Raw genomic sequence first — 26,521 nt, 5'->3', positions numbered from 1 at the left:
CCCTGTCTCATTTGTTTCATTTAGCATAATGCCCCTAGGTCCATCTATGTTATCGTCAATGGCAAGATCTCATTCTTTCTTATTGCTGAGCACTGGCAGGTGCAGGTTTCTAGTTGTAGAATGAATAAGTCATGAGAACAAAAGGTACAGCATAGGGAAGTGGTCTGTGGTATTCTAATAGTGATGTATGGTGATAGATGGTAGCCATACTTGTGGTGAATATAACATAAAGTTTAAACTTGATTCATTATTTCATACACTTGAAACTAATAATATAGTGTGTCACTATGCTTTAAAAATTTTCCATTAAAAATAAAATAAATATAAAAAAATAATTTTATATTGGCTAGAAGTCAACATAATAATATTTTGCATTATTAGTCAAGCGATATGTTATCATTTATTTATAAATGATATATTACTGGCAAAAAATCTGGTACCCATTTTGTTAAATTCTTACCTAAGTATTTTCTCTTTTTTTAGCACACTATTTACATTTTTATGTTAATATCAATGGTCCTATATATTTGATTTCTATTTCCATTTGTGTGTGTGTGTGTATTATATATTAGGGTTTTTGTAGATGTTCTTTACTAAGTTGAGAAAGTTTCCTTCTATTCCTAGTTTGTTGAGAGCTTTTGGGGTGTGTGTGTCTGTGTTTAGTGAATGAGTGCTAGATTTTGTCAAATTCTTTGTTGGCATTTGTTGATAAGATCATACAGTTTTTATATGTTAGTCTATTGATGTGATGGGTTTCATTAACTGGCTAGTACTGAACTTATAGAATATCAGGAATGACTCCTTTTGCCTCTGTTTTCTGAAGTAATTGTGAGGAGTTGGTGAAAACATCTTAGCTTGGTACTTTCTGTTCTGGTAGGTTATCAATTATTGATTCAACTTGTTTAATAGATATAAGCCTATTCAGATTATCTTTTTCTCCTTTTGTGACTTTTCGTATATTGTGTCTTTTAAAAATTGGTATATTTTACATAGGTTATCAAACTTGAAGACGAGAGTTGTGTGGGTTTTTTTTTAAGATTTTATTTATTTGACAGACAGAGATCACAAGTAGGCAGAGAGGCAGGCAGAGAGAGGGGGAAGCAGGCTCCTTGCTGAGCAGAGAGCCCAATGTGGGGCTCGATCCCAGGACTCTGGGATCATGACCTGAGCCGAAGGCAGAGGCTTTAACCCACTGAGCCACCCAGGTGCCCCTATAGTTTTTTTAAATGTCCTTTTACTATCTTTTCAAAGTCTATGTATCTACATGTCCAATGTCCATGTAGTGATTGCCATTTTTTTCTTACATTAATAATTTGTGACTTCTTTGTTTTTTCATAGCTTAACTAGAAGTTTATCAATATTGATCTCTTCAAAGAACCGGCTTTCGATATTGTTGAATTTCTTTTTTGGTTTCCTGTTTTTGAACTCCTTGATTTCTGCTGTAATTTTTTAGTAGTTCTTTTCTTCTGCTTGCTCTGAATTTAATTTGTTCTTTTTTTTTTTTTTTTTTTCATTTCCTATATTGGAAGTTCAGTTTATTGGTTTCGGATCTTTTCTTAAATATATGCATTCAGTGTTACAAATTTCCCTCTAAGCACACTTTTCACTGCATTTAAGATTATGTTAACTCGTATTTTTATTGTCCTTTAGTGAAAATATTTTTTTAATGTTTCAAGATTCATTTGACAACATGTTATTTATAAGTGTTTTTTTCCCATTTTATTTTATTTCTTTTCAGTGTTCCAGCATTCACTGTTTATACACCACACCCAGTGATCCACGCCATACGTGCCCTCCTTAATACCCACCACCAGTGTGTTGTTTAATTGCAAGCATTTGAGGACTTTCTAGCAATCTTTCTGTTATTGATTTCTGGTTTAATTTCATTGTTGTCTGAGAGCATGCTTTGTAAGATTTCTATTTTTTTTTTAATTTATTATAATGTGTCTTTTGGCCTAGAACATGGTCTATTTTGGTGTGACATGTCCCATGGGAACCTGAGAAGGTTGTACATTCTTCTGTTGTTGGATGGAGTATTGTATAAATGTCAGTTAGATCCAGCTGATTGATGGAACTCTTCTGTTCAGCTTGTCTTTACCAATTTTTTGGCCGGTGGAGCTGTCAGCTAGAGATAGATGCCTGTCGAAGTCTTTAATCATATAGTACTTGCCTTTTTCTCCTTGAAGTATCTCAGTTTTGCCTCAAGTACTTCCAGAGTCCTCGTCATTTGACAGAGTCCTCGTCATTTGATTGGCGTATTTACAACATTCACATTAAGGTGATTGTTAATATAGTTGGATTAATATCTGTCCCATTTGTAACTATTTCCTATTTATATCCTTTTTTGACTTCTATTCATTTTCTAACTTCTCTGGCTTTAATTGGGCATTTTATATGATTCCTTTTCTCATCTCTCTTAGTGTATCAATTATATTATCATTTTTTATTTTTTTTTAAGATTTTATTTATTTATTTATTTGACAGAGAGTGCACAGCAGGGGGAGTATCCAGGCAGAGGAAGGGAGAGAAGCAGGCTTTCCCCTCCCTCCCCAGGTAGGGAGCCCAATGCGGTGCCCCATCCCAGGACCCCGAGACCATGGCTTGAGCCAAAGGCCAACACTTCAAGACTGAGCCACCCAGGTGCCCCTGCTATACTTTTCAGTTGTTTAAAAATTTCCCTAGGGTTTTAAATATTCATTTACAACCAATCTAAGACCACTTGCAGAGAACACTAGACACTTGACGAGTAATGGAAGCACCTCATGAGAGAACAACCCCACTTGTTCCTCCCAGTCACACAATAGTGCTGTCACTCCCTTCACTCAGTATAAGCTATAATCACTGACTAGACCCTTGCTATTGCTATTTTGAACAAATGATTATCTTTTAGATCAGCTAAGAATAAGAAATATGAAACATTTTGTTTTTCCGTCATTGATTCCTTCTCTAAAAGTCTTCCTTTCTTTTTTGGATCTGAGTTTCAATCTGTATCACTTTCCTTTTCTCTGAAGAACTTCTGTTAACATTTCTTATCAGGCCGGTCTGCTGACAACAAATTCCCTCAGTTTTTATTTGTCACAGAAAAATCTCTATTTCTTCTTCACTTTTGAAAGACAATCTTGCAGTAACAAATTCGAGGCTGGCGGTCTTTTCTTCGGTAATTCCCTTGTTCCAGGTGGTTTAGACCCTGGTATAACCCCAGTTTATCAGATACCGTAGTATGGTCTCCCCTGAGGAAAGCTTTGTTAAAAGAAGAACAGAATGTGGGTGTCTGGGTGGCTCAGTGGGTTGAGCCTCTGCCTTTGGCTCAGGTCATGATCTCAGGGTCCTGGGATAGAGCTCAGCGGGGAGGCTGCTTCCTCCTCTCTCTCTACCTGTCCCTCCCCATGCTTGTGCTCTGCCCCCCCACCCGGTTAAATAAATAAATAACATTAAAAAAGAAGAAGAAGAAGAAGAACAGAATGTCCTGGGTGTATTTTCAGATGGTTTCTGTTTCCCTCCTCTTGTTGGAAGCATGAGGGGATTTTCTGAGATCCTCACTGTGTGAAGTTGGCAGGGGTAAAACTCACAAATGGGTGATATTCCCCCAACACTAACCCCCACCCCTTGGAGTTTTTAATGCTCTAGCTTTTTCACACTTGAGCCTCCAGCAGTAAGTCACTTAGTTTTAGTTTTCCTATCCCGCAGGGAGGTTTCTGCTCCAGGGAGTCGTGATTTGATTCTCCATATGTGTCTGTCCGTCCTTCCAGCCTGGGGGCAGGGATTCCCCCTCTGGTCTCCATTCCCGGATGGATGTAGGGAGAAACAGCTGGTTTTGACTCTGTTCATCTTTTTTCAGTTTTGTGAGGATGGATGGGAATAACAATTTCCAAGCTGCTGACATGCTAGACTGGAAACCAGAGAGCAGATTTTTTATAGGGAAAAGGAAGAACTAATCACTACTGAGCAAGCTGTTCCTGTCTATTTGCTTCTGCTTTTATTTCATTTTGTTCCTTTACTATTTTATCATGGGACAGTCTCTGAATCAACTTCTGAGAGAAATGGGAAGCAAAGTTGGTTGTTTCTCTTCCATTGTTCTCCCTGTCCGCTGGCCTTTGGAGAGTGTCTAAGTCCAACCATCAGTGTCATGGAAAGTTTGAGGTGGTTATTTTCCCCTCGATTTCCCTGTAGCTTTGGAAGTGGCCTAGAATGGAAAGGGAGAGGAACCTGGCACACTCAGTTGGCAGACCTAGATAAAAGGGGAAAGAAACAAAGAGTGCATCCAAGCTGAATTCTAATAAGGCTTGCATGATTTTAAATTTTATATATATTTCACCATAAACATGAGAACGTAATTTACATGTTAATGTTCCAACATGTTTTCCCCAAAGCTATCATTTTATCATTATTGTGCCCTGGAACACGATCAGAGGTGCATCTAGAAAGAAAGATAAAACATTAAAACCCATAGGAGTGTCACTCATCTCTGAAAATTACAAATGCTCTGGGACAATTAAAATTTTAAAGCACAAAATTTAGAAAAAGTTAAAAATCTTCACTGATTCAGCCAAATTGCAGTAATCCCCTAATTTGTGGAGATGATGGACTCTCATACATCTCTCTTAATAAAAAAGAAAAGTTATACTGTTTTATAGTTACTGTAGTCATAAAGGGTAGTATTGATATTATAATCTACTTTATAAATTAAATAGTCACCATGAACTAGTTTAGCCAAAACAAACAAACAAGCAAAAAAAACCAAACTATGTCCTAAAAACAATCCATTTACCCCATATAACAATGAGAATGAGCTCATTATTCATTAAAAACACCTGAAGCATTTGTGGCATCTTCAGAGTAAAAATATTGGCACAAATCATCCTCCTCCTTCATAAAATGTCAGAGCTGGAGGGAGCCTGAGAGAGGATCCAGTCCATCCTTCTCTCTCGTGATGAGTTCCAGAGAGTGGCGGGACTCGCCAGGCCAAGGTCTCACCCCTCATTATTGGCCAAATTTAGAACACACTGAGGAGTGAGTTAAGTAGGAAGAGAGCTGAATCCCAGTGTTGCGTAGCAACCAGCAGAGATGTTCAAGAGTCTTCAGTGGTCGCAACTTTTCTCAGGCCACCAAGTATGCCAAAGGGGCCCTGCCTTTGCGTTTCTGCCACCGTAATGGAGCGCGTTCCAGCAAGCTGGATTTTCTGTGATTGACCTGGTCTGTGCTTTCATGCTAAGTCTGAGGTATCAGGTTCTTGTTAAAGAAATTTCTCTTTAAGCCAAGAAGTATTTTTCTAAGGCTGCCCCAACTCCTGCTGTTGCTTTCCGGTTTCTTTATAAAGCCTTGGGCAGCTCCCGGTGGTTACAATAAAGGTGACAACACATTGTACTCACAGATCACTGTGCATTTGTCAGGCTTCAGGGCAGTTCCTCAGGCTGTTTCCTTGCAGGGAGGACTCGGTGGTGGGTGAGGACAAAGGGGGTTATGGATGATGTAAGTCTCTAAGGAGTTTTGGAAGCGAGGTCTCCAGGACCTTGAGGAGTTGTCTGAGGAAAAGATTATTCACTACCAATAATAAAAATCTTGTGAGACCCTTTAGATGTTTATCAGTGGGTCATATACTTGGGAATGATTCTCAACACTATTTTGGAGGTTTAGAGATAAAGTTTCCTAAAGGAATTATTAAAATAGTAGACTTACAGAATTCTGGTCGGACCTGTGGGGGTAGGGGGTCGGTCAGGCTAGGATTGTCCTTAGCAAAACCTCAAGGTGAGGGCAGTGAAGTCCCCAGGGGAAGGCCACTCTGTCTGTTTCAAGGGCTTATCAGTAGGTGAGGAATTTTAATGATTTTCTTCTCCCCCTGTTTCCCACATTAAGGTGGGATGGCCTTAATTTTCTCAGACTCCACAGCATCTGCTTAGTTTACGGGGAAGACCGAGAAGTCCTCTGCCTGCGTGGCTAGTCCAGTCCTCTGTTCAAACCACCCGATGAAATCCCGATAGTGAAACGTGTCAGGAGTAAATTCTGGGAAGGAAATCGCCAGATACTACTTAGCAATTGCTGGGTAATTGGAGGTTAAGTCTTGTCCAAATCACGGACACACAGAAACACAAGGACGTGTCAAAGGGAAGAGTTCCACGACCTCTTTCCAAAATGACCAACACAAATGGAGCAAACTGTGTAGACACTGGCTTGGAAATCCTGATCGCCGAGGAGCATGTCTATGCCTCGAGCCACTCACTGTAGTGAACACAGACACACAGGTCTTCCCTGCTGAAGTCTGTGTCACACAGTACGCAGCAGCGCCGTGCAGGCGTCCGACGGACATGGGAAATACAAAGTGGAAGGCTCAAAGCTCCAGCTTGCATTCTCACCAGTTAGGTTTTGTTTTTTGTTTTTTGGTGTTTTTTTAAGATTTTATTTATTTATTTGACAGAGGTCACAAGTAGGCAGAGAGGCAGGGAGAGAGAGATCTCAGGCAGAGAGCCTGATGCGGGGCTCGATCCCAGGACCCTGGGATCATGACCTGAGCCTAAGGCAGAGGCTTAACCCACTGAGCCACCCAGGCGCCCCTCTCACCAGTTAATTTTATCTCACCCCCAACACGGTCCGTTCTGTCAGTGCAATCCAGTCCGTATTCGCTGAGCACTTGGTGGTGTGCAAGGCACTGGGCTCTTGCCGTGGCAGGAATGAAGGCGGGTGAGAGACAGTCTCTGATCCACGTCAGCTGGCGGTCCAGGAGAGGGACTGGGCAGGGTCCAAAAGGGAGCTGTCCCCTCCAGCATGAGCGTCCTCTGACCCGTGTTAGTTAGTACACGCATCAGCTCAGGCCTTGAAATGTCCTCGGAGACCCTAAACGCATTGCCTTTGACTTGCCATTCTTTCTCCAGGAGCCCCCAAAGACCCAGAGCTCTGGAATCAGACGCGCCACTTCATATCCTCACTCAGCACTTAGTAGCTGTGGCCTCGTGTCCGTGACTTCACTTTTCTAAATTTCAGTTTCCTCATCGGTAAAATGCGATCTCAAAGTCAAATCTCCTTTTACGCCTGGTAGAGCATCAGTTATCAGTGGGTGTACAGTCGGTGGTTTTCATTCTTCCCATGTTTTTTTGCATCCCCACAGATTTCTGGGCTTTTTGATGCCCTTAATCTCTCTCTCTCTCTTTTTTTTTTTTTTACGGTTTTACAAAATCTTAGTCCATAATGAAGGCCTCTTTTGCAAATTCTCCATTATATTGGAAATCTGTCAACAAAGCAGACAGGAGAAAACCAAGGCTGCTGTCTCAGGTACTGCTGGGTTCGTGAGTAGGAGATTGTTTTTTTCCTGGCTTTCTTAAACAATGTGGCAAGCACCAATGAAGACATAATGCCGTGACACCAGTCTTAAGTGGATTTTGATTTGCAAATCACATTCATCTCGTCTTGAAATAGCTTCATTGGTTTCCTTGGAAACTTTGAAATTGATTTTCAGGTGTGCATTCTGAGTTCCAAGGTTCCTAACCATAGTGATACGGATCATCTTAGCACCTCGTGGTCTTTAATTTTTCTGCCCTCTGAGTTGGAAAAGTATTAGCTACTGGTGATCTTTAATAGGAGGTGCACGGCAATGTTTTAGGATCATTTGTGGTGATTTGCGTATTTAACAATGCATGAAGCATTTTAAATAATATGACTTATGCTCCAAAATTAGAAAGAATCTGAATTGTATTTCATTCAGTGTTTTAAAAAATAGGTTTATATCCCTCTGCCTTTATTCCTTTATTATTTTTCTACAGTCTAAGGCTAATATCATATGTCACCTGGGATGGTTGACTGTGGACCAAGGTGCTATGTTAGGCAATACACATAAATTTTCTAAACCATCTTTGCCCAACCCCTAAGGAAAGAACAATTTACCTTATCCTCCTTTAAAGCAGATTTTCTTTAAAAGAAAGAATATCCTCCTTTAAAGCAGATTTTCTAACACTTAGATTTCTACTGCTTCATCTTTCTGGGCAATTGGAGAGCAACTGAAATTTAGAGAAGTAAGACATACAGGAAACAAATGTTATCCTTTTGGAAAACTACAGGTGACAAACGTTAGTCAATAAAAATACTCAAGTTACCCTCAATTCTTAGACTTACTCCAAAACTACAGAAGAAAGTAGGTTTGTTTTGCACTCACTCCTCCCTCGTGGACGTATATCTGTGCAGTAAAGAGGAGCTGTTACACGTGGACCACGCAGAAAATGCAGCAAAACATGCTTTAAGGGGCGCCCGGGTGGCGCAGTCGTTAAGCATCTTCCGACTCAGGTCATGATCCCAGGGTCCTGGGATCGAGCCCCATGTCGGGGTCTTGGAATCAAGCCCCATGTCGGGCTCCCTGCTCGGCAGGACGCCTGCTTCTCCCTCTCCCACTGCCCCTGCTTGTGTTCCCTTGCTTACTGTGTCTCTCTCTGTCAAATAAATAAAATTTAAAAAACAAAACAAAACATGCCTTTAAGGACTGTCAGAGCGTTATATCATTACCAGGCTCTGTCTTTTTGGGGAGAAGCTTACGCACTGCTCACCTCTACTTCATGTATTATTTGCTAACAAAAATTCAGTGCATTCTGATCTCTTCTCCACTCTGACTCCCCTCTTCCAAAAAGAAGGAATGACTTATGTTTATATCTTGGAAATTAGACCAAAAAGGAAAGAATGAGATGCAAGAACCAATTATAAGAAACTGATAAATCAAAATCGACATGGCTTTTTTAAAAATAATGAACTTTGGAGTTTAAACCAAAGTGGAATTAAAATGGTGGACAGCAATACTGTATCAGTTGTGAAAAACTCAGCTCATGTTTGACAACTTAAAATCACTCTTCAAAATGATATTCTTTCTTTTTTTTTCTTTTTTAATTTTCAGCATAACAGTATTCATTGTTTTTGCACCACACCCAGTGCTCCATGCAATCCGTGCCCTCTCCAATACCCACCACCTGGTTCCCCAACCTCCCACCCCCTACCCCTTCAAAACCCTCAGTTTGTTTATTCTCAGGGAAGAAAATCACAATGGGAATTTTAAAATAGCACAGGGCTGGGATGCCTAGGTGGCTCAGTGGGTTAAAACCTCTGCCTTTGGCTCAGGTCAGAATCTCAGGGTCCTGGGATTGAGTCCTGCATCGGGCTCTCTGCTCAGCAGGGAGCCTGCCTCATCCTCTCTCTCTCTCTGCCTGCCTCTCTGCCTACTTGTGATCTCTGTCAAATAAATAAACAAATAAAATTTTAAAAAATAAATAAATAAAATAACACAGGGCTACATTTTCCTCTGGAGGTATTCACAGACTTCTCAAGGTTTCCAAGGAACCACAGATTCAAGGGACTATGTTTCCTCCTTTTTTTAATATAATCTTTCTAAGGTCATGAAAATTCTCCTATTAAGAAAAAGCTTTTATATTAAGAAACATTTTGCAATAAAGTTTCACTTTTTAAAAGTAATATTTGGAAAATTTTGCAATATATTTATATTATTTTCATAAATTATAGATTAATAATATTTATAAAGACAAATGGAATCGGAAAAATTTTTCATAGAAGCCTTATGATCACAGGAAATTTTAAAATTTCTACTAATTTATAAATATGTTGTTGTATAGAAGACTAACAGGTGATCAGTTCTATAAGGATAGTGTAGTTAACACATGACTTCAAGAAGAAGAAAGAATAATCCAAATTTCTCTCTCAGAAGAGCCTGTCCGTGTATTTTCTGGATACATTTAGAGCCCACTGGATACATTTAGCAGAGTGGTTTAACAGTTATATTTTTAAGTGTGGATATCTACATTTTGGAATTATATGATTCATGAATATTTAAATTTATGTTAAAAATTTTAGAGTCAAATTAAAAATAATGCGCTTTTTTTCCCCCCACCCCTGAGGTGAGTGCATGAGCAAAAGCCTGTAAAGTCTACACTTTAATGGAGGGCAGCTTTGGAGCAGGGCTGGGCGTGAGAAATTTCAGATAAAAGGATACTAAGACTTACTCCAAAATAACACCCAGGAAAGCATAGTTAAATTTTTTATTTCAAGTTCCATTATGGAAGAAATATGTAAGATTTTAACATAAACTAAATAAACAAGGGAAAAGAAAGGAAATTGAGTTCTATTGAGCTCCTGTATGTAAAAATCCATCTGTTGCTTTACTTAGAAGCAGATTTTTTTTTTCTTAAGGATTTCTTTTTTTTTTTTTTTTAAGATTTTATTTATTTATTTGACAGAGATAACAAGTAGGTAAAGAGGCAAGCAGAGAGAGAGGAGGAAGCAGGCTCTCCTCGGAGCAGAGAGCCCGATGTGGGGCTCGATCCCAGGACCCTGGCATCATGACCTGAGCCAAAGGCAGAGGCTTAACCCACTGAACCACCCACACGACCCCCCTTAAGGATTTCTTTATGTACAACTGTCATAATATATTTATTCCCATAGTGCAAAGGAGAAGAAAATCAAGAAAAACTGAGTCAGGTGAAGTTCATGGCTAGATTAACACAACTGCTCCTTTAAGATGCAGCAAACATACTGTCCTCCCCTCCACCCACATGGGAGGTCAGTCCAGCCGTATGGGCCAGGCAGCTGTTTTTTGCCCTGGATTTTGAGTCCCTTGAAGGTTCAAGGACAAAATCTTTCACTGTGTATCCCCTGTGCCTAGAACAATATGCAGAATTTCAGTAGGTGTTCAGTAAACATTTAATTCAGTGAGAGAGTGATTGAAGGAATGAAGAGTTCTGGGATTTACACTGTGGTCCAAAGCATTATATTTAGCTTTAAAGACGCCAACTATCTATGCTCACGTTGGTAGTAAGAAAACAATGTAAAATTATTAACAGCAACAATTTTTTTTTAACAGCAACAATTTTAACAAAAATTTTGAACAGCAGCATTCGAAATGACCATCTCTGAATTTCGATGAGGACCTCTGTGCTTGTCCTATGAGGCTTGAAATTACAGTTAGATGGGCATAAAATAGCCCTTCTCCTAGAACATCAGGAGAGATTTGAAGGGACAAAATTGGAAGATGTCGTAAGTCTATCCAAATGTGTCAGATGATGAAGGCAATTTAAAATACTTGGTTTTGATTTCATATTCTAAACGGACGTATAATCATTATGAAAACCTCAGAAGAGAATAGAAGCCAAGTGTATGAGAGAAGCACAAGATACAGTTAGGAACCATTTACATAGAATTATAGGATACATTATACATACTCTGATCTAATAAGTGTATGTGAATACTAAATAAGGAAGCAGTGTGGTAGATTTTTACCACAAACTACCACCACTCCGGCCGGCACCTTGCTCGATGATAAGACTCCCCCATTCTTGCTAAGTCTCAGGGGTACTCTAGGAGCTTCTTGTCCTAAAGCCTTGAGCTGAGCCCTGCTTCTTGCCTTTGCTAGCTCTGAGAACGTTAGCTGAACTTTTCCATTCTGAGCTTTGTGTTTCTGTCTAATAAAATACATACATATATATTTAATATATTTAGTGTTTATATATTATATACAATACATATACTATTATAAATAATAATATTTAATATATATTTAATAAACCTATGTTTTGTAGCTCATACCGGTATTGTCAGACACAAAGGAGATGAAAGGGAGATACATAGAAGTGACCTAGACACTTTTCAAAAGTTTTCAAAAGGCCTTTACATTGATCATTGCCTTCTTTTTTCACAACCATCTTATGAAGTCAGGAAAAAAATATATTAAAATTCCCAGGGGCGCCTGGGTGGCTCAGTGGGTTAAAGCCTCTCCCTTCTGGTCCGGTCATGATCTCAGGGTCCTGGGATCGAGCCCCGCATCGGGCTCTCTGCTCAGCGGGGAGCCTGCTTCCCCACCTCTCTCTGCCTGCCTCTCTGCCTACTTGTGATCTTTGTCAAAAAATAAATAAAACCTTTAAAATTCCCATTTGTCAGGAATCTGACTCCGAAAGGAGAGAACACTTTGTCACCTGCCTAGGAGCAGGCCTCGCTTCCTGATTTTGAGAATGACGTCTCATGTGTTCACCTGCCCGAGCCCTGACTTGTGCCTGTGGTGTGTTCTTCTTGCATCTGTGGAGCAGCCTGGCTCACTTCATTTTTTTTTAACCTTAATTAGAATAATTTACCATTTGCAGACCTCAAGTGTGGCTCTCGTCACAGATCACTTTTGCTAATATGCTTTCATCAGAACGCCCCTGGGGAAGTTCCAGGGAAGGAGCCTATTACAGGTTCCAAAGGAAAGGAAAGAAATGTAATAAACAGGTAAAATCAAAGGGCAAAATTCACTTTATAGAAGTTAATGAAACAGATGTTTCGCGAAGCTCTGTCACGTCCTGATCCTGATCTGCCTTGACCAGGCTGCTCTTCTGTTCTTACCTTGTACTGTCCTGGACACCCTAGGCCTCTTTATTTCAACTGGGAGATGGAGAACTTGTTCCCCAAGTTACCTTACGTTTTAGGGTCCACCCTTGACTCAGAGCCTGTACTATTTCTCCAAACAGAGTGGTTATTTCCAGATAGCTGGGTCCCCATTCCAGTTCAGCTGCTGAGTAGCGTGTATGTACTTGGAAGAGTTAGCTCTCTCTGCTCATTTAACGATAGCACCCCACCCGATAAGGTTGCTTGAAGGATTACTTGGCTAATTTATGAAGGATTGAAATGGCGCCTGGCACAGTGTAAGTGTGACCTTTACTGTTAGTATTTCCATCTCCGTTATCTTTATTATTTTCAGGCTTTTATCACTATCATCATTATCTTCTCCTAAAAAGAAGAGAAACAACCTCAAAGGTCATTGTAGGTCTGTCTGTCGGGAAGCAGATGGTTTCATTTTATTAAGGCTACTGGATGCAGCAGTGAGGAGGGGAGTGCAGGGGCGGCAGGCAGGGGGACTGGGGTTCTCAAACCAGTTTTTCTTTTGGCAAATAAGAGTGAAGAAATAAGAGTTGGAAGGAAACTTGGAGCAGGAATTGCAAATAGGTTAGCCATGCCGCCTTTAAGAATCAGCTTTTCCTCCCCTACTGGCTGCTTTTCTAAGCGGCCGTCAACCTCCAGTGCATGCCGGGAGGGATCGCCACGGAACCCACCCAGGGCCATTTTGAGATTCTCTGTCCTGTAGAGACGTTCTGGGTTCGAGTTCCAAAATCACTATATAAGTCATATCAGATTGCTGTCTATGTAGATAAGTAACAGGAAACAGGTGTGTTATTTTCTAACAAAAAAATAATGTATTTCAACCATCCTTAAGTTGGAAGTTATGCTCTTCTATTATATTATTATTATTATTAAGCTGTCCACTCTCTCATTTACTATCCCTTTGCCTTATGTGAGCTTGACCAACTTAAATCGTGCGTGGCAAGCACATCATTGCCATTTCTCTCTCTTACAACCCTCAGTTCCGTAGTTCCCATTACACTACAATCCACACCTCAGCCCTGGCCAAAGATTCCTGCCTCCCCAGCCCAGACGGCAGCCACCCTCACTGCCTCCCACCCTGTCCAGGCTCCGACCCTCTACTTTGAGGGCACCCTGCTCATGTCCTGCCCAGAGTCCCCTTGCTGGACTGTGATGGGTGCACTGTACCCCCAGAACTTTCTGGAGCTGGTTCATTTTCCCAATTTAGGTCGCAGCTCGAAAGTTATCACTTCAGAGAGTCCTTTGTGATCCCTTCAATCTAAAGTATCAGCCCCATCCGCACACCCTCCGCTTCGCCCAGTATCTGTCACAGCTTGTCACAGCTGGTTAATTAACCAGTTGCTTTAGTGTCTACCGCTTGACTTTGACTCTGGCCTCAACCAAGAATTAGATTTTTTTTTTATTTTTTATAAACATATAATATATTTTTATCCCCACGGGTACAGGTCTGTGAATCGCCAGGTTTACACACTTCACAGCACTCACCATAGCACATACCCTCCCCAACGTCCATAACCCAACCCCCTTCTCCCAACCCCCCTCCCCCCAGCAACCCTGAGTTTGTTTTGTGAGATTAAGAGTCACTTATGGTTTATCTCCCTCCCAATCCCATCTTGTTTCATTTATTCTTCTCCTACCTCCTTAACCCCCCATGTTGCATCTCCACTTCCTCATATCAGGGAGATCATATGATAGTTGTCTTTCTCCGATTGACTTATTTTGCTAAGCATGATACGCTCTAGTTCCATCCATGTCGTCGCAAATGGCAAGATTTTATTTCTTTTGATGGCTGCATAGTATTCCATTGTGTATATATACCACATCTTCTTTATCCATTCATCTGTTGATGGACATCTAGGTTCTTTCCATAGTTTGGCTATTGTGGACATTGCTGCTCTAAACATTCGGGCGCACGTGCCCCTTCGGATCACTACATTTGTATCTTTAGGGTAATACCCAGTAGTGCAATTGCTGGGTCGTAGGGTAGCTCTATTTTCAACACTTTGAGGAACCTCCATGCTGTTTTCCAGAGTGATTGCACCAGCTTGCATTCCCACCAACAGTGTAGGAGGGTTCCCCTTTCTCTGCATCCTCACCAGCATCTGTCATTTCCTGACTTGTTAATTTTAGCCATTCTGACGGGTGTGAGGTGGTATCTCATTGTGGTTTTGATTTGTATTTCCCTGATGCCGAGTGACGTGGAGCACTTTTTCATGTGTCTGTTGGCCATCTGGATGTCTTCTTTGCAGAAATGTCTGATCATGTCTTCTGCCCATTTCTTGATTCTCAACCAAGAATTTCTTAGACTCGCCCTGCCTTCAGTGTCTCATCTGCAAAGGAGTAAAATTAGTAACACCTGCTTGTTGCTGCGGTCGCGGCACTTGGACACCAAAACTTACATAAAATACTTGCATAGCTCCTGGTACATGGAAAGCATTCAGTAAATCATCAGGCATTGTTGTCTCATTATTATAGTACTGTCCATTGTCCATCACAGTCTAGACCAGTTTACTGTAAGCTAAGGGCAGTGAGGGTCCCCTGGGATCATCCACTGTGTCCTCAGGGCTCAGAAGAAGCCTGGCACACCACACGTGCTCCGTGAGCGTTTGCTGAATGAAGGAACAAGGCATCCAGTATCCTTACACATCTGTCCCACTTTTCCTTTTACTCCCCATAACAGCAGATATTTTGTTCTTCTCCAGGAACCAAAGATACTTTGGAGCCTCTGTAATTACTCCACACAGACCCCTCTCATCCTAAGAGTCAAAATCTTTATAAAACCAGTACCCTTCCAGTTTACCAGCAGAGGCTGAGCTGTTGGTGCCATGTGGCCCCCTGCAGGTAGAGGACAGTATTACAGTGAAAACAGCTTTAGGCTTCTGACCCCCATCACCCTGTCTTTGGCAGTTGGAAGCTGTCTCCCTTGCCCTCTCCAAGCATTCGTCCTTTTGAATTTCTCTGGAATGTAAGCTCATTGAGAATAGGGCCCTTGTCTGTTTGTTTTGTTCACAGCTGTACCCCCACCACTTAGATCAGAGCCTGGCATAGCAGGCATCTAGTAAATGTTTGTAGAATTGAATAAATAAATGAATTTTTAAAAATAGTTTTCTATCTTTTTATTCCCCTGCTGGCCCAGAAATCTAGTGCAGCTATTAACAGAAAATATTGACCACTTACTCAGTTGTATATGGAGTTTCAGTGTTGAGAGGATAAGATACAATAGGAAAAGAATGAGAAAGTAGAGTGAAGAATGAGATTAAAAATGAAAAATATAGGGTCACCTGGGTGGCTCAGTGGGTTAAAGCCTCTGCCTTCGGCTTGGGTCATGATCTCAGGGTCCTGGGATCCAGCCCCGCATCGGGCTCTCTGCTCAGCGGGGAGCCTGCTTCCCCCTCTCGCTCTGCCTGCCTCTCAGCCTATTTGTGATCTCTCTCTGTGAAATAAATAAATAAAATCTTTAAAAAAATTAAAAATAATTTAATGGCATCAAGTTGCCTATTATGAAAAAAACTAATCATATGTTTAAAATTGAACTATACATTAACATAAAATTTGGAAAAAATTTCAAGGTCACTGGATGGTGTGTTCCAGGTATAATAAGACGTACGTACCTCCTGTTCATTATTTAAAATTCTTGGCAGTGCTAATTCATGGCAGTACTGCAGAAAGAGACACTTCACAAGTGAGATACTAAAAAAATTCAGTGGCCCTCTCTGCAGTGTCCCATTTGGAAAAAACAAACAAACAAAAAATGACTTAATATAAAAATCCATCCCCGGCAAGGTTTTTAAAAGAAAATTTCACTTGTAAAAGCACTCTGTAATTTTCTTTTTCTTTTTTCCCAAGATTTTATTTATTTATTTATTTGAGAGAGAGAGAGAGAGAGCATGAGGACGGGGGAGGGTCAGGGGGAGAAGCAGGTTCCCTGCAGAGCAGGGAGCCCAATGCAGGACTCGATCCCGGGACTCCAGGATCATGACCTGAGCCAAAGGCAGTCGATCAACCAACTGAGACACCCAGGCACCCTGTAATTTTCTTTAAAGTAGAAACTTCTCCGGTGGACATAAAGGACATTATCACTAGTAATTCCCTACATTACTTTCCCTTTGGAGTTAACACAGGACTCTCCAGTGTATCCGTTTCCTACAATCCTAACCTCAGCCCTGTGGAATAGAGGCACCAAGTATTTCTATACTCATTACACAGTTGAGCAGTTGGAGCCTCGGAAAGGTTAGGTGACTTTTCCAAAGTCACAGTTAGTGAGGGCAGCCAGAATCCCAAATCTGAAAACTCAAGGACCATTGCTCTTTCTCCTATACCCCATGGCCTCTCCTAGAATATCTGTGAATCTGTCTTTCACAGATGATGATTAGGGGATTAGGCAGTAGGCATAGTATGAGTCTCATGTCCTGAGTGACTTTGCCAATAATCTCTGATGTCAGTCTCATCCTTTTATAGGTTGTAATATTATTTTCTAACACACTGCCTTTATCTCTTTTCCTTTTCTCTAACAAACCAAGGAAAGGGAGTGGGGGAGGATCTGAGTTCAGATATCCAAAATTATTGTTCATGACTATTTTGACCTCAATTCGGTGAATATAGATTACTCACTGTTTGGTAAGTCCCACAGCACTTTGGCATTATCTGTTAGGTTTCATATTCCTACTGGATTATTTATTTGTTTGTTTGTTTGTTTGTTTAAAATGGAGAGATAGTCCATGTTCATGGAGAAGAAGACGTAATATTGTCAAGATGTTAGTTCTTCTCAGGTGCCTGGGTGGCTCGCTTGGTTAAACTCCTACTGGGTAATTTATTGATGTACTCTTGGAAAATGTGAACTTACTGCTTCATTTGATAAATTTAAATAAAAGAAGGAGAAATTAAGAAACCTTGACCTAGTATTATGGGAAATTTACATGAAAGCTAATATTTTTATTACAACAGTGGTTCAGAAATAGCATGAAAGTTAAGTTATGGTATTTCTTATTATGCTTTGTTAAAAAATAGCTTTATTATTGGTTTAAAACCCTACTAAATGCTATAAACAACAGAGGTAATAGTGCCGCATAAGAAAGAATGAGAAGTCAGGTACTAACTACTGAGATCACCAGCAGAACTTCGGAAAGTTTTGTAGGTATCTTTGTTATCACAGATCTGTTTTATTCATTACTCTCCAACTAAGGGAATAAGTCACAGATACATGCAGTTGATTCGTATTCTTTGAGGCATGTATGTTCTATAAAGTTGCCACAAATACATAATTAGGGAGTGCTGAGCCATTGCTCCTACGGGAAGTACGGTGTTCAGTTTCTGCAAGTTTCTGGTCACAACATTTTTTCCAACTGATCAATACCTACACTTTTGTTGGATGTGTGTTTCTTTCAACAGACACCTTAGCTCATATATTTTTTGATTCATAAACATTGACCTTAACCACCAGCAGCATCCGGAGTCATTCACAAACAGAGCTTATCCAACATACATATCATCTCCGAAAAGCACATTACAGTCTTCTTGCCTCTAGAAACACTAGACAGCCCTGTGGCAGTATTCCTGGCTCTCATTTTAGATACCAAAAACACCAAGAAAAAACACAAAAATGCAAAAAAAAAAATGTGGCACTGAATAGACCATCAAAGAGACAACACGTTTATAGAATTAGCTGGAACAGGAAGGTAGAGCATTGCCTCGGTCCACCTCAACTGAGAAAGTGTGTATCGGGCAACTCTAGCTTTACCACTCTGAAAGCCTGTGGATGATCATAAAAACACCACCAGTGTTGATTGGGGAGCTACAAATAAATTTTAGCAAGTAGGCAAATTTGCAGAGACGGGATCAGCAAATAATGATGATTAGCTCTAATTTTTAAGAGAGAGAAAGAAAGTAAATTTGGGGAGAATTAAATATCTACAGCAACGTAAGGAATTACAAATTGCCCAAAACTCATGAGCCTTAGAAAAGCAATCAAACCTTTTAGGAGCCATTGATCTATTTACAAAGAAAGATAAATTAAACAGCTCTGTTTCGTTTGTCTCGCAGCTTAAGTGTTTGGAGCATGCAGTCTGTGATATAATTTGTGGTTGAATGCACAGAGAACGGGATTCAAATAAGGTTCACAGCGACAGTAATGGTTCTTGCATTTAGGGGCAACATTCTCAGAAATTAAGAAAAATGAATGCAAGTAGGAAACATCCTTCTCAGCCCTCTCTGAGAGCTAATGTGGGGCTCCCATCGCTGCTGCCTTTATATCTTACGTGTGATGAGTCTCTGCTGTGTGATCACAAACCCAAGAACCCTCCGACTTGCCTAGTTATTTTTTGTATGGCTCTGGAAGAGGATTTAGGCTCTCAGGATTTCACTATTACTGCCAATTCAATAAACATAACAATACCTTTTTTTCTGGGATAGTAGCTTTAAGGCTCTGGATAAGGTAATAGTGTAAGCACATTCATATGCAGCCACCTGCATGGGGGAATGATCAGAGGACACTTCCTTTTCCTTTAGGAGACAGAAGTCCACAGCTGTAATTCTTTTCATACTCACAGTTGGTGGGCTGTTATTCCACTGGTATCCCAAAGGAATTCTTCTCGAGACTAGACCTTCAAGGCAGGTATTTGAAGATTTTCGTGGTCCAGGCATTCAGTTAGCATAGTAGATCTCTCTTATCTTGATTAATCTTCTTTAGTCAAGGTATTTGATCTTATACAATAGGGAGTTCCTCTTACTACTTATAGTAATGTGATCTTTGTTAACATATATCAGAAAATTTGAGGCTCCTGGGTGGTTCAGTGCGTTAAGCGTCTACCTTCAGCTCAGGTTGTGATTCCCAGGGTCCTGGGAGGGAGCCTCTTGTCAGGTTCCCTGCTCAGTGGGGAGTCTGCTTCTCCCTCTGCCCTTACCCCTACTTCCCTGACTTGTGCTCTCTTTCATGCACACACCCTGTCCCAAATAAACAAAATCTAAAAACATCAGAAAATTGAATAATTTTAAAATTATTTTTATCATATGTTCTCCAGTTAATTTTCTGTTAAGATTTAATTTCTCTTTCAGTTAATTAATGTTGGAGTTGCTGTTGAGTTATAAATTGAAAAAAAATAAAATTCCTTAAAGTACTGTTATTCCTTAACTGCCATTCCTACAAATGCATTTCTAGTGGTTGAGTCATTAAATGAGTATTAGATTTTATAGGACTGTATTAACATTAAATTTAAAATACCTTCAAAGAATTAGTTTGGAAATTATGTTCTTGAAGAAGATAAGAAAGGAAAGAAGATCCCATTCCTTTAGAGTGAAATTAAGGATAATGTTTTTAAGTTTTTTGTTATTAAAAATCCAAAAATCATTGAGGTCTTAAGGGTATGTTCCTTCAGCATAGATAAAATCACAAAACATATTCTGCATCCATCCATTGGGATGGATGTAAGAAGCAAGAACTAACTTGCACACCATACTTCCTGGAAATTTTCCAAAATTGCTCCCATGCCCCTTCGTGGATTAAGAAGAAAAGAAAGCAAAACTAGGATAGAAAGAATTATTAGGGCAGTGTAGAAATTGGAGCGTGGTACCACATAACACTTACTTAAAAGATGTATTCTGGAATCAGTAGAATTTAGCCAAATGAAAGGAAGATGGTGATGTCAGACTTACAATTTTTCTTCTCAAGAAATTAGGGCAGCTTTACAGAATTGGATGAAGTCCTGACCATCGCCATGAATGATTCATTGACCCATGTGGGCTAGAGATAAGAGTAAGTCTTAGGAAGGCTTGCCCCATCTTGGATTAAGGTTTCTTAGGCTTAAACACAGCACTCAGAGAGAGAGTCTTATGCCTTGTCTGATGTTTTGTCTCTGACCCAGTTTTCATAAAGCAACTTAGGCTCTCAGACATTCCGGGAACAAGCCTAAGGGTAAAGGGGAGGCACAGGGGAAGCAATTCAGTGTCCCTGCCGGACCGTTATGACGACGGCATACAACAGCAGAGCCTGGATTCTCTCGGTCAGCTTCACCCATGTAGTGGCCTCAGTCCAAAATGAGTGAGCAATGCCGAGGGAACCCAGAAATAAGAAGTGTGGCCACATGGGTAATAGCTCTGGGTTTTTTTGTTTGTTTGTTTTGTTTTTTTTTAAATCTGAGCTGTGATAGAATAATCTTAACAATTAAGCTATAGAAAAATGCCTGGGTGGATCTTAGTAATGTCATGTTGAGCAAGAAGAGCAGGTTGCAGAAAATGTCCTGTGAATGCTATATGTATATATAAGTATATAATTTAAATAACATATAATTTAAAACTAAATCAGTGTTTGTTGAAGTGTGCTCAATATTGCCTATATCATTTATTAAACTTCTCCTCAAAAACATGGGAAAGTGTATTTCCTGCATGTACTTATACCTGATATCAGTGTCTAACTCTAATGTATAAATAGGCTTTCAGTGTAATAAGAAAAAGCCAAATCCTCAAAGAGGAAAAATTAGCAATCATGAATATCTAATTTGCAGAAGAAAAAAGATTCTCAAGTCATCAGGAAACATTTAGTCTGGTCTTTATTCGACAAATACATCCTCAGCATCTTCTGTGTCCAAGTATGTTCTAGGCAAGGGGACACATGGGCAAACAACACAAGCAAAAATGTCTGGCCTCATGGAGCTGACGTTCCAGTGAGGTGGCAGGGGGAGAAAGTGAGCTCATCAGCTGCCTACATAAACGGAAACGGGAGTGGTATGTTAGGAGGTAGAAGGTTGTGTAGAGGGAGGATAGTGGGAAGGGGGCCGTGGGGGTAGGGGTGGGATGGGAGGTGTGGCTGAGAGCATGGGTCTGAAGGGGATGTGGCCACCGTTTGAGAGCAGTTGGGAAGCAAGGTCCAAGGACAATGACCTGGGCAAACAAGGCCTTTGGCCTTTACCGGAAATGAGCTGAGATAGGAAGTAGTTGAAAAATGGGCAGTTTGAATATAATGAAATCTGATTTCAGTCGTAACAGAATAACCCTGATTGCTTTGCTGAAAATGTACTCTCCAGAGCTTAAGCAAGGCACACTCATGCTTAACTCTGTGGAATCTGGTTACACAGGTCAGAGGACTTGAAAGGTGCACAGCCCCTCACTGGGCAATGACACTTTTGGAAATTGTCAAATACCTGAAAAATAAACGTACAGCCATACATATGTGTTTGCAGAAGTACTAGTAAATAATTGCAGGACGAAGACTGTAATCCAAGTGTCTAACAGTAAGCACTCATTTAAATCAATAATGAATGGATTATCATGAAATAGTTTTTCAGGATGTCACAGAATAACACTTACTGATATGAAGTTAGCCAAATGCAATGTTAAAGGATAAAGCTCATAAGATAGCATAGGTAGTACCGTTTTAAATAAACACATGCACATAAAGTTTTGACATAAATACAGATTCTCGTGTGTGTGTTTGTAGATGTATTTAGAAGGGGAAAACCCAGACTGTGGGCCAAATATGACAGAAGTGAGATTAGAATGATTTTTTTCTTTAATATTTATTTTTTTCTGAATCGTCTGAACTTTTATAATGAGGGATAGGATTTTAAAAATTAAACTCCTTCAGCTTCAAAGTAAAACAATCTGTATGCATCATTTTTAATGGCGACACAACATTTCCTTGAACAAGTACACATGAATCCCTTGCCCCACTGTGTTCCTCTCTTCTGCATCATGAAGGCTGACATCTCTGCATTTCATGCTATTTCCTTGGGTTACATTCTCAGAAGTGCAAGCACTGGAACAAGGGCCATGAGTGTTTTAAGGCTTTATTACTCACTGTTGAAATCCTTTCCAGAAAGACTTCACTGCTTATGTTTGCCCACCTGCAGTGCTATTAACTTCTCTATGGCCAGAATGAGTTGTCATCGCTCTGTAACGTATCTGCTCTTCCCATGAGTGGAAAGTGATTTCCGTAGCAGGATGTTAAAATGGAAATCCAGCTGAAGTGTTAAGATCAAGAAGTGCTGTTCTAGACTGACACACAAACTGTCACCCTAGCTCTATCAGCTCCCAAGGAGGGCGTGAAAGGGTAAGATGTTGGCTTAAAGACCAATTTTGTAGCTGTGAGGACGTCAGGAGTTATTGGCCCCATCAGCGCCAAGTGGGAAGAATGAGTGGGGACGCCCCTCATCTCGAGCCCCATGACAAAGATTTCAAGGGCTTTCTGAGAGTGCTTGACAGGAGTCATCTGCTCATGGGGACACAATGGATCATGAACTCCAGCCCTTGGAATTACAAGGGGCAAGAGACAGGCTATGTAGTTCTGGGTGGAGGAATGAAAGCGAAGCAGCTGTGTTCTGTAGTCTACTTTCAGGGCAAAGAGTGTGTGAGTGTTCCTCTCGTGTGTCATAGAAGCCATATGTGACAGAGAATCCTGTCCTAGGGAAGAGCCTGGACAGGCAAACGCACTGCAGAGAGAGGCCGGAGGTAGAGTCAGCCCCTACAAGGGCACTGCAGGGGACAGATTCCCAGCAATGGTGGGACGCAGTTTCTCCGAAGCAACCACGAAGGACCACAAGAAACATGATCAGCTTTAAAACTGCCAAGACCAGAGAATGGCATCACCAGGTCACGCACTGGTATCCGTGAAGCAAGAATGAAGCAAGAACAGCCCCCTCCTCTCCTTCCTTCCTGTACTCCAGCTCTCGAAAGTCAGAAGTCTTGGTCATCAACACTCGCTGAGGACACAGAAGAATAAGGTGGCCGAAGAAGACAGTCCCGCTTCTCTCACCCACAGGAGCTGGGGGAAAGGGGAGACCTTAAGACTTCAAACCAGGCTAGGATTTGGGGCTGTTCCTTGGGAGGGACATTCTATAAGTTGGGTCTCTTTGAATTACCTTGATGAGCAAGACTGTGGATGCTGCTTGAGTTTTTATTCAGGAACTGGGGAAGGGTTCTCTCACACAATAAACTTGGAACAATTATAAAGAGGGTTTCCTGACAATATATATTACATTTTACTCTTTTTGAGAATTTGCATTTTGAAAATTACTAATATTAGTGGAAAAATAAAATTCCTGTGATTGTAGAAAGACGTATTCTCAGATCATCTCTTGGATTCTTAGCGTCTGTAGTAATGTTAGCATCAGTCCATGGTTGGCTTTTTCCTTGGCCTTGGCCTTCGTAAAGGAAACTTTATAGAAAGAAGCTGAATACACAGCATCAGTGTTTGCAGAGATCTCAGATTTTCTGTGTAAGGTAGTTCATAAACTCAGAGTTGCACAGCTTAGGACAATGATGGTAATTGTAAGGACACCCCCAGAACTAACCATAGAAAACGTGATATTTGACTGTCCTCATCTAGCAGATTCATTCATTCAGCATCCAAAATAGATAGCTTATTGTGAATTTCATGAGACTCAAATATCACATATTCTGGAAAAATTGCAAAAAGTGTCCTGGAAATCAGGACTATACCGGAGGGCTCTGAATGTCTTGATTTTGTCATAAGAGTTGCTAATAATCCCGAAAGAACTAAAGAAATGTGATTTTTCTTTTTTCTTTTCTTTTCCTTTCTTTTTTGAAAGATTTTATTTATTAATTTGACAGAGAGAAATCACAAGTAGATGGAGAGGCAGCCAGAGAGAGAGATAGGGAAGCAGGCTCCCTACTGAGCAGAGAGCCCGATGCGGGACTCGATCCCAGGACCCTGAGATCATGACCTGAGCTGAAGGCAGCGGCTTAACCCACTTAACCCACTGGGCCCCCAAGGAATGTGATTTTTCAATGGCAACTGAAAAATACAGCAAAATACAGAAAATGCAGTCCCTCTGGCACCCATCCCATTTATCTGTTGCCCAAGTGGGCTTTCCCTGGGAGCAAGGATATGGAATCCTGTGAAAAATGGAACTAAAAGGTAGTCATATTATAGTTAGATGGTAGTCATATAATAGGGAACATGTTATAGTTTCGTCTCTCCAGTAGCAAAATAATCAATGATGGTGAAATGTAGCAAAGGAGATGCCAAGAAGCCTTCAGCTGAACAAGAATATGGAAATCATTGAATGTGCCAATGATTCCCTGTCATTCAATTCCTTTCAACACAGTGGTGTTACTTAAATATCTAGATGTTTAAGCTTGTTTGATGTGTTATTTAGAGGCTTTATTTTTTTCCCTTATTCACTACAACTAAACAGTTACCAACATTCAAAACATATCTATTTTCTTATCCCTACCACTATGCTTGACTTTCAGTAAAAATATTACCCATTATTTATTTTTGTCAAAAAAATATAAAGAAAAATATATATATACATACATGTATATATATATATATATATATATATATATATAAAATCATAACTGGAAAACATGATAGAGACCAAGATGTCATGATTTATAATGCTGTATTTTTATTTATTTATTTATTTATTTAGTGAGGATATCCGGTTAATAAGGAGGCAAGAAATGTTTGATTTTTTTTCCCCCTCTTTCAGCGGTTTACCTCTGCAAGAGAACGATGCAAAATAAGGCAAGGCTGGAATTGGCTGACTATGAAGCTGTAAGTACTAAGGACTTTCTGGCAAAAAAAGTCATAAAATGAGCAGGAATAAGGCCTATGGTCATTTCTGGGGATTCTGTTGACTTTGCACCCCTGGATTTTAAGCACCAGATTTCCAGGATCAGGCATCAGAATGGCTCAGCTCCCTGACTTGCTTGCCTTGTCTCATCATTCACATTGGAGATGGTGAACTTGTAGATGCTCAGACTCCCAGGAGAAGGGAGAAACGTCTTTTGCCAAACTCAAGTGTGGAAACCTTAGACGTGTCCTCTATATAGTGAAGACTCCAAATTTAGAGAAATAAAGTACATTTACTTTGAGTAAATCATTTTTGCAAAACAGAAAACATTAAAGTGATGCAATTTGTTCAGACAATTGCTGTGTTGTGATTTACTGGCTTTGAAGAACTGACTAGGAAGCAGCAGTAGGCTACTGGGGGTTTACATTCTTGTCAGGAACTGGACAGACAGACGGAATCATTAGTAGAATGTATTGCTTTCCTGATCCTCACTGCAGTGGGCCCAAAAGAACCCAATGGATGAGACTTGAGCACTTTTTTTTTAATACAAAGTAATTTTTAGTATTTTAGATGTTTACTTGTGCTCGCTAAAGTCCATGGTTCATAAAATTAGTATTTGTGAGAGGTTTCCGTCTTTCCTCTGAACCATTAACATGAAGGCGAGCTACATTGCATGACCATGACTTACCATTCAGAACCAGAGTACTCTTACTACTTCAGAAATTCTGTGGTTGTTTTCTTGATAAATTTATGCAGTTGATTAATGAGAAGTGAGTACCGAAGACGAGCGTCAGAACGTTTTAACCTGTGGTATATTTTTCAGGAGAGCCTGGCCAGGCTTCAGAGAGCCTTTGCTCGGAAGTGGGAGTTCATTTTTATGCAAGCAGAAGCACAAGCAAAGTGAGTCCTTGTGAGTCTTTTGGAAAATTTGTTCAAGTTGTGGCCTTTTGTCCAGAGAGGTGCTACAGTTAACCTGACTTATTATTCCCTGTTACAATGTTGACAGAGTGGACAAGAAGCGAGACAAGATTGAAAGAAAGATCCTCGATAGCCAGGAGCGAGCGTTCTGGGACGTCCACAGACCTGTGGTAAGCAAACGTGCCGATGTTCTCTCCAGTTCATAATCTGAGCCTTTGGAAACTGAAGGATGCCTGAAAAAGTGACAGTAGCCCCATCACTCTGCCCCAAATCTTGGTGATTTCATTAAGAAAAGACTGCCATTTTCGTGTCATATAACCAGAATTCAGTAGTGTAATGTTTAATTTATGAAGCTCTGCATTTCCCCACCACAGCATCACTCTTGGCCTTTGAGGTCCCTGATACTTTACTACCCTTGAAAGAAACAAGACTGCAGCAAAGAAGTCGTACGTAAACCATGCGACTTGGAGTAACAAATAATGAATGTCCTTGATTAAGCCCGGAAAACTTTGTGTAAGGAATTCCACACTGTTGATGCACATTATAAGAGAACATGTCTAATCTCACATATTTCTATTTTGATATTATGTGTTTGTCTTCTTTATATTTCTTCAAATACAGACAGGACATTAGAAAATAATATTTACATAAATATAGAATAAATATCAGGGTCACAGCAAGAG

At 40.3% G+C, this 26,521-nt stretch overlaps 1 protein-coding gene across 4 annotated transcripts in view; it reads left to right on the top strand.

Annotated features, from left to right (window-relative positions):
• Window positions 1-26,521, top strand: part of RGS7 (regulator of G protein signaling 7) — a 503,370-nt gene that overhangs the window by 385,366 nt on the left and 91,483 nt on the right. For 3 of the 4 annotated variants that reach the window (XM_044267012.1, XM_044267013.1, XM_044267014.1), the window contains 3 exons: window positions 24,837-24,901; window positions 25,744-25,820; window positions 25,927-26,008. In XM_044267012.1, coding sequence (XP_044122947.1) covers window positions 24,837-24,901; window positions 25,744-25,820; window positions 25,927-26,008 — 224 coding nt within the window. Of the gene's footprint in view, window positions 1-21,837; window positions 21,846-24,275; window positions 24,279-24,836; window positions 24,902-25,743; window positions 25,821-25,926; window positions 26,009-26,521 lie in introns of those variants that run through there. The other variant, XM_044267015.1, reaches the window with a different exon arrangement.

Source organism: Neovison vison, chromosome 10, assembly GCF_020171115.1.
Source record: "Neovison vison isolate M4711 chromosome 10, ASM_NN_V1, whole genome shotgun sequence".
Classification (NCBI taxonomy): Eukaryota; Metazoa; Chordata; class Mammalia; order Carnivora; family Mustelidae; genus Neogale; species Neogale vison.
The sequence above is the reverse complement of the archived record's forward strand: the minus strand, read 5'-3'. Positions and strand labels throughout refer to the sequence as shown.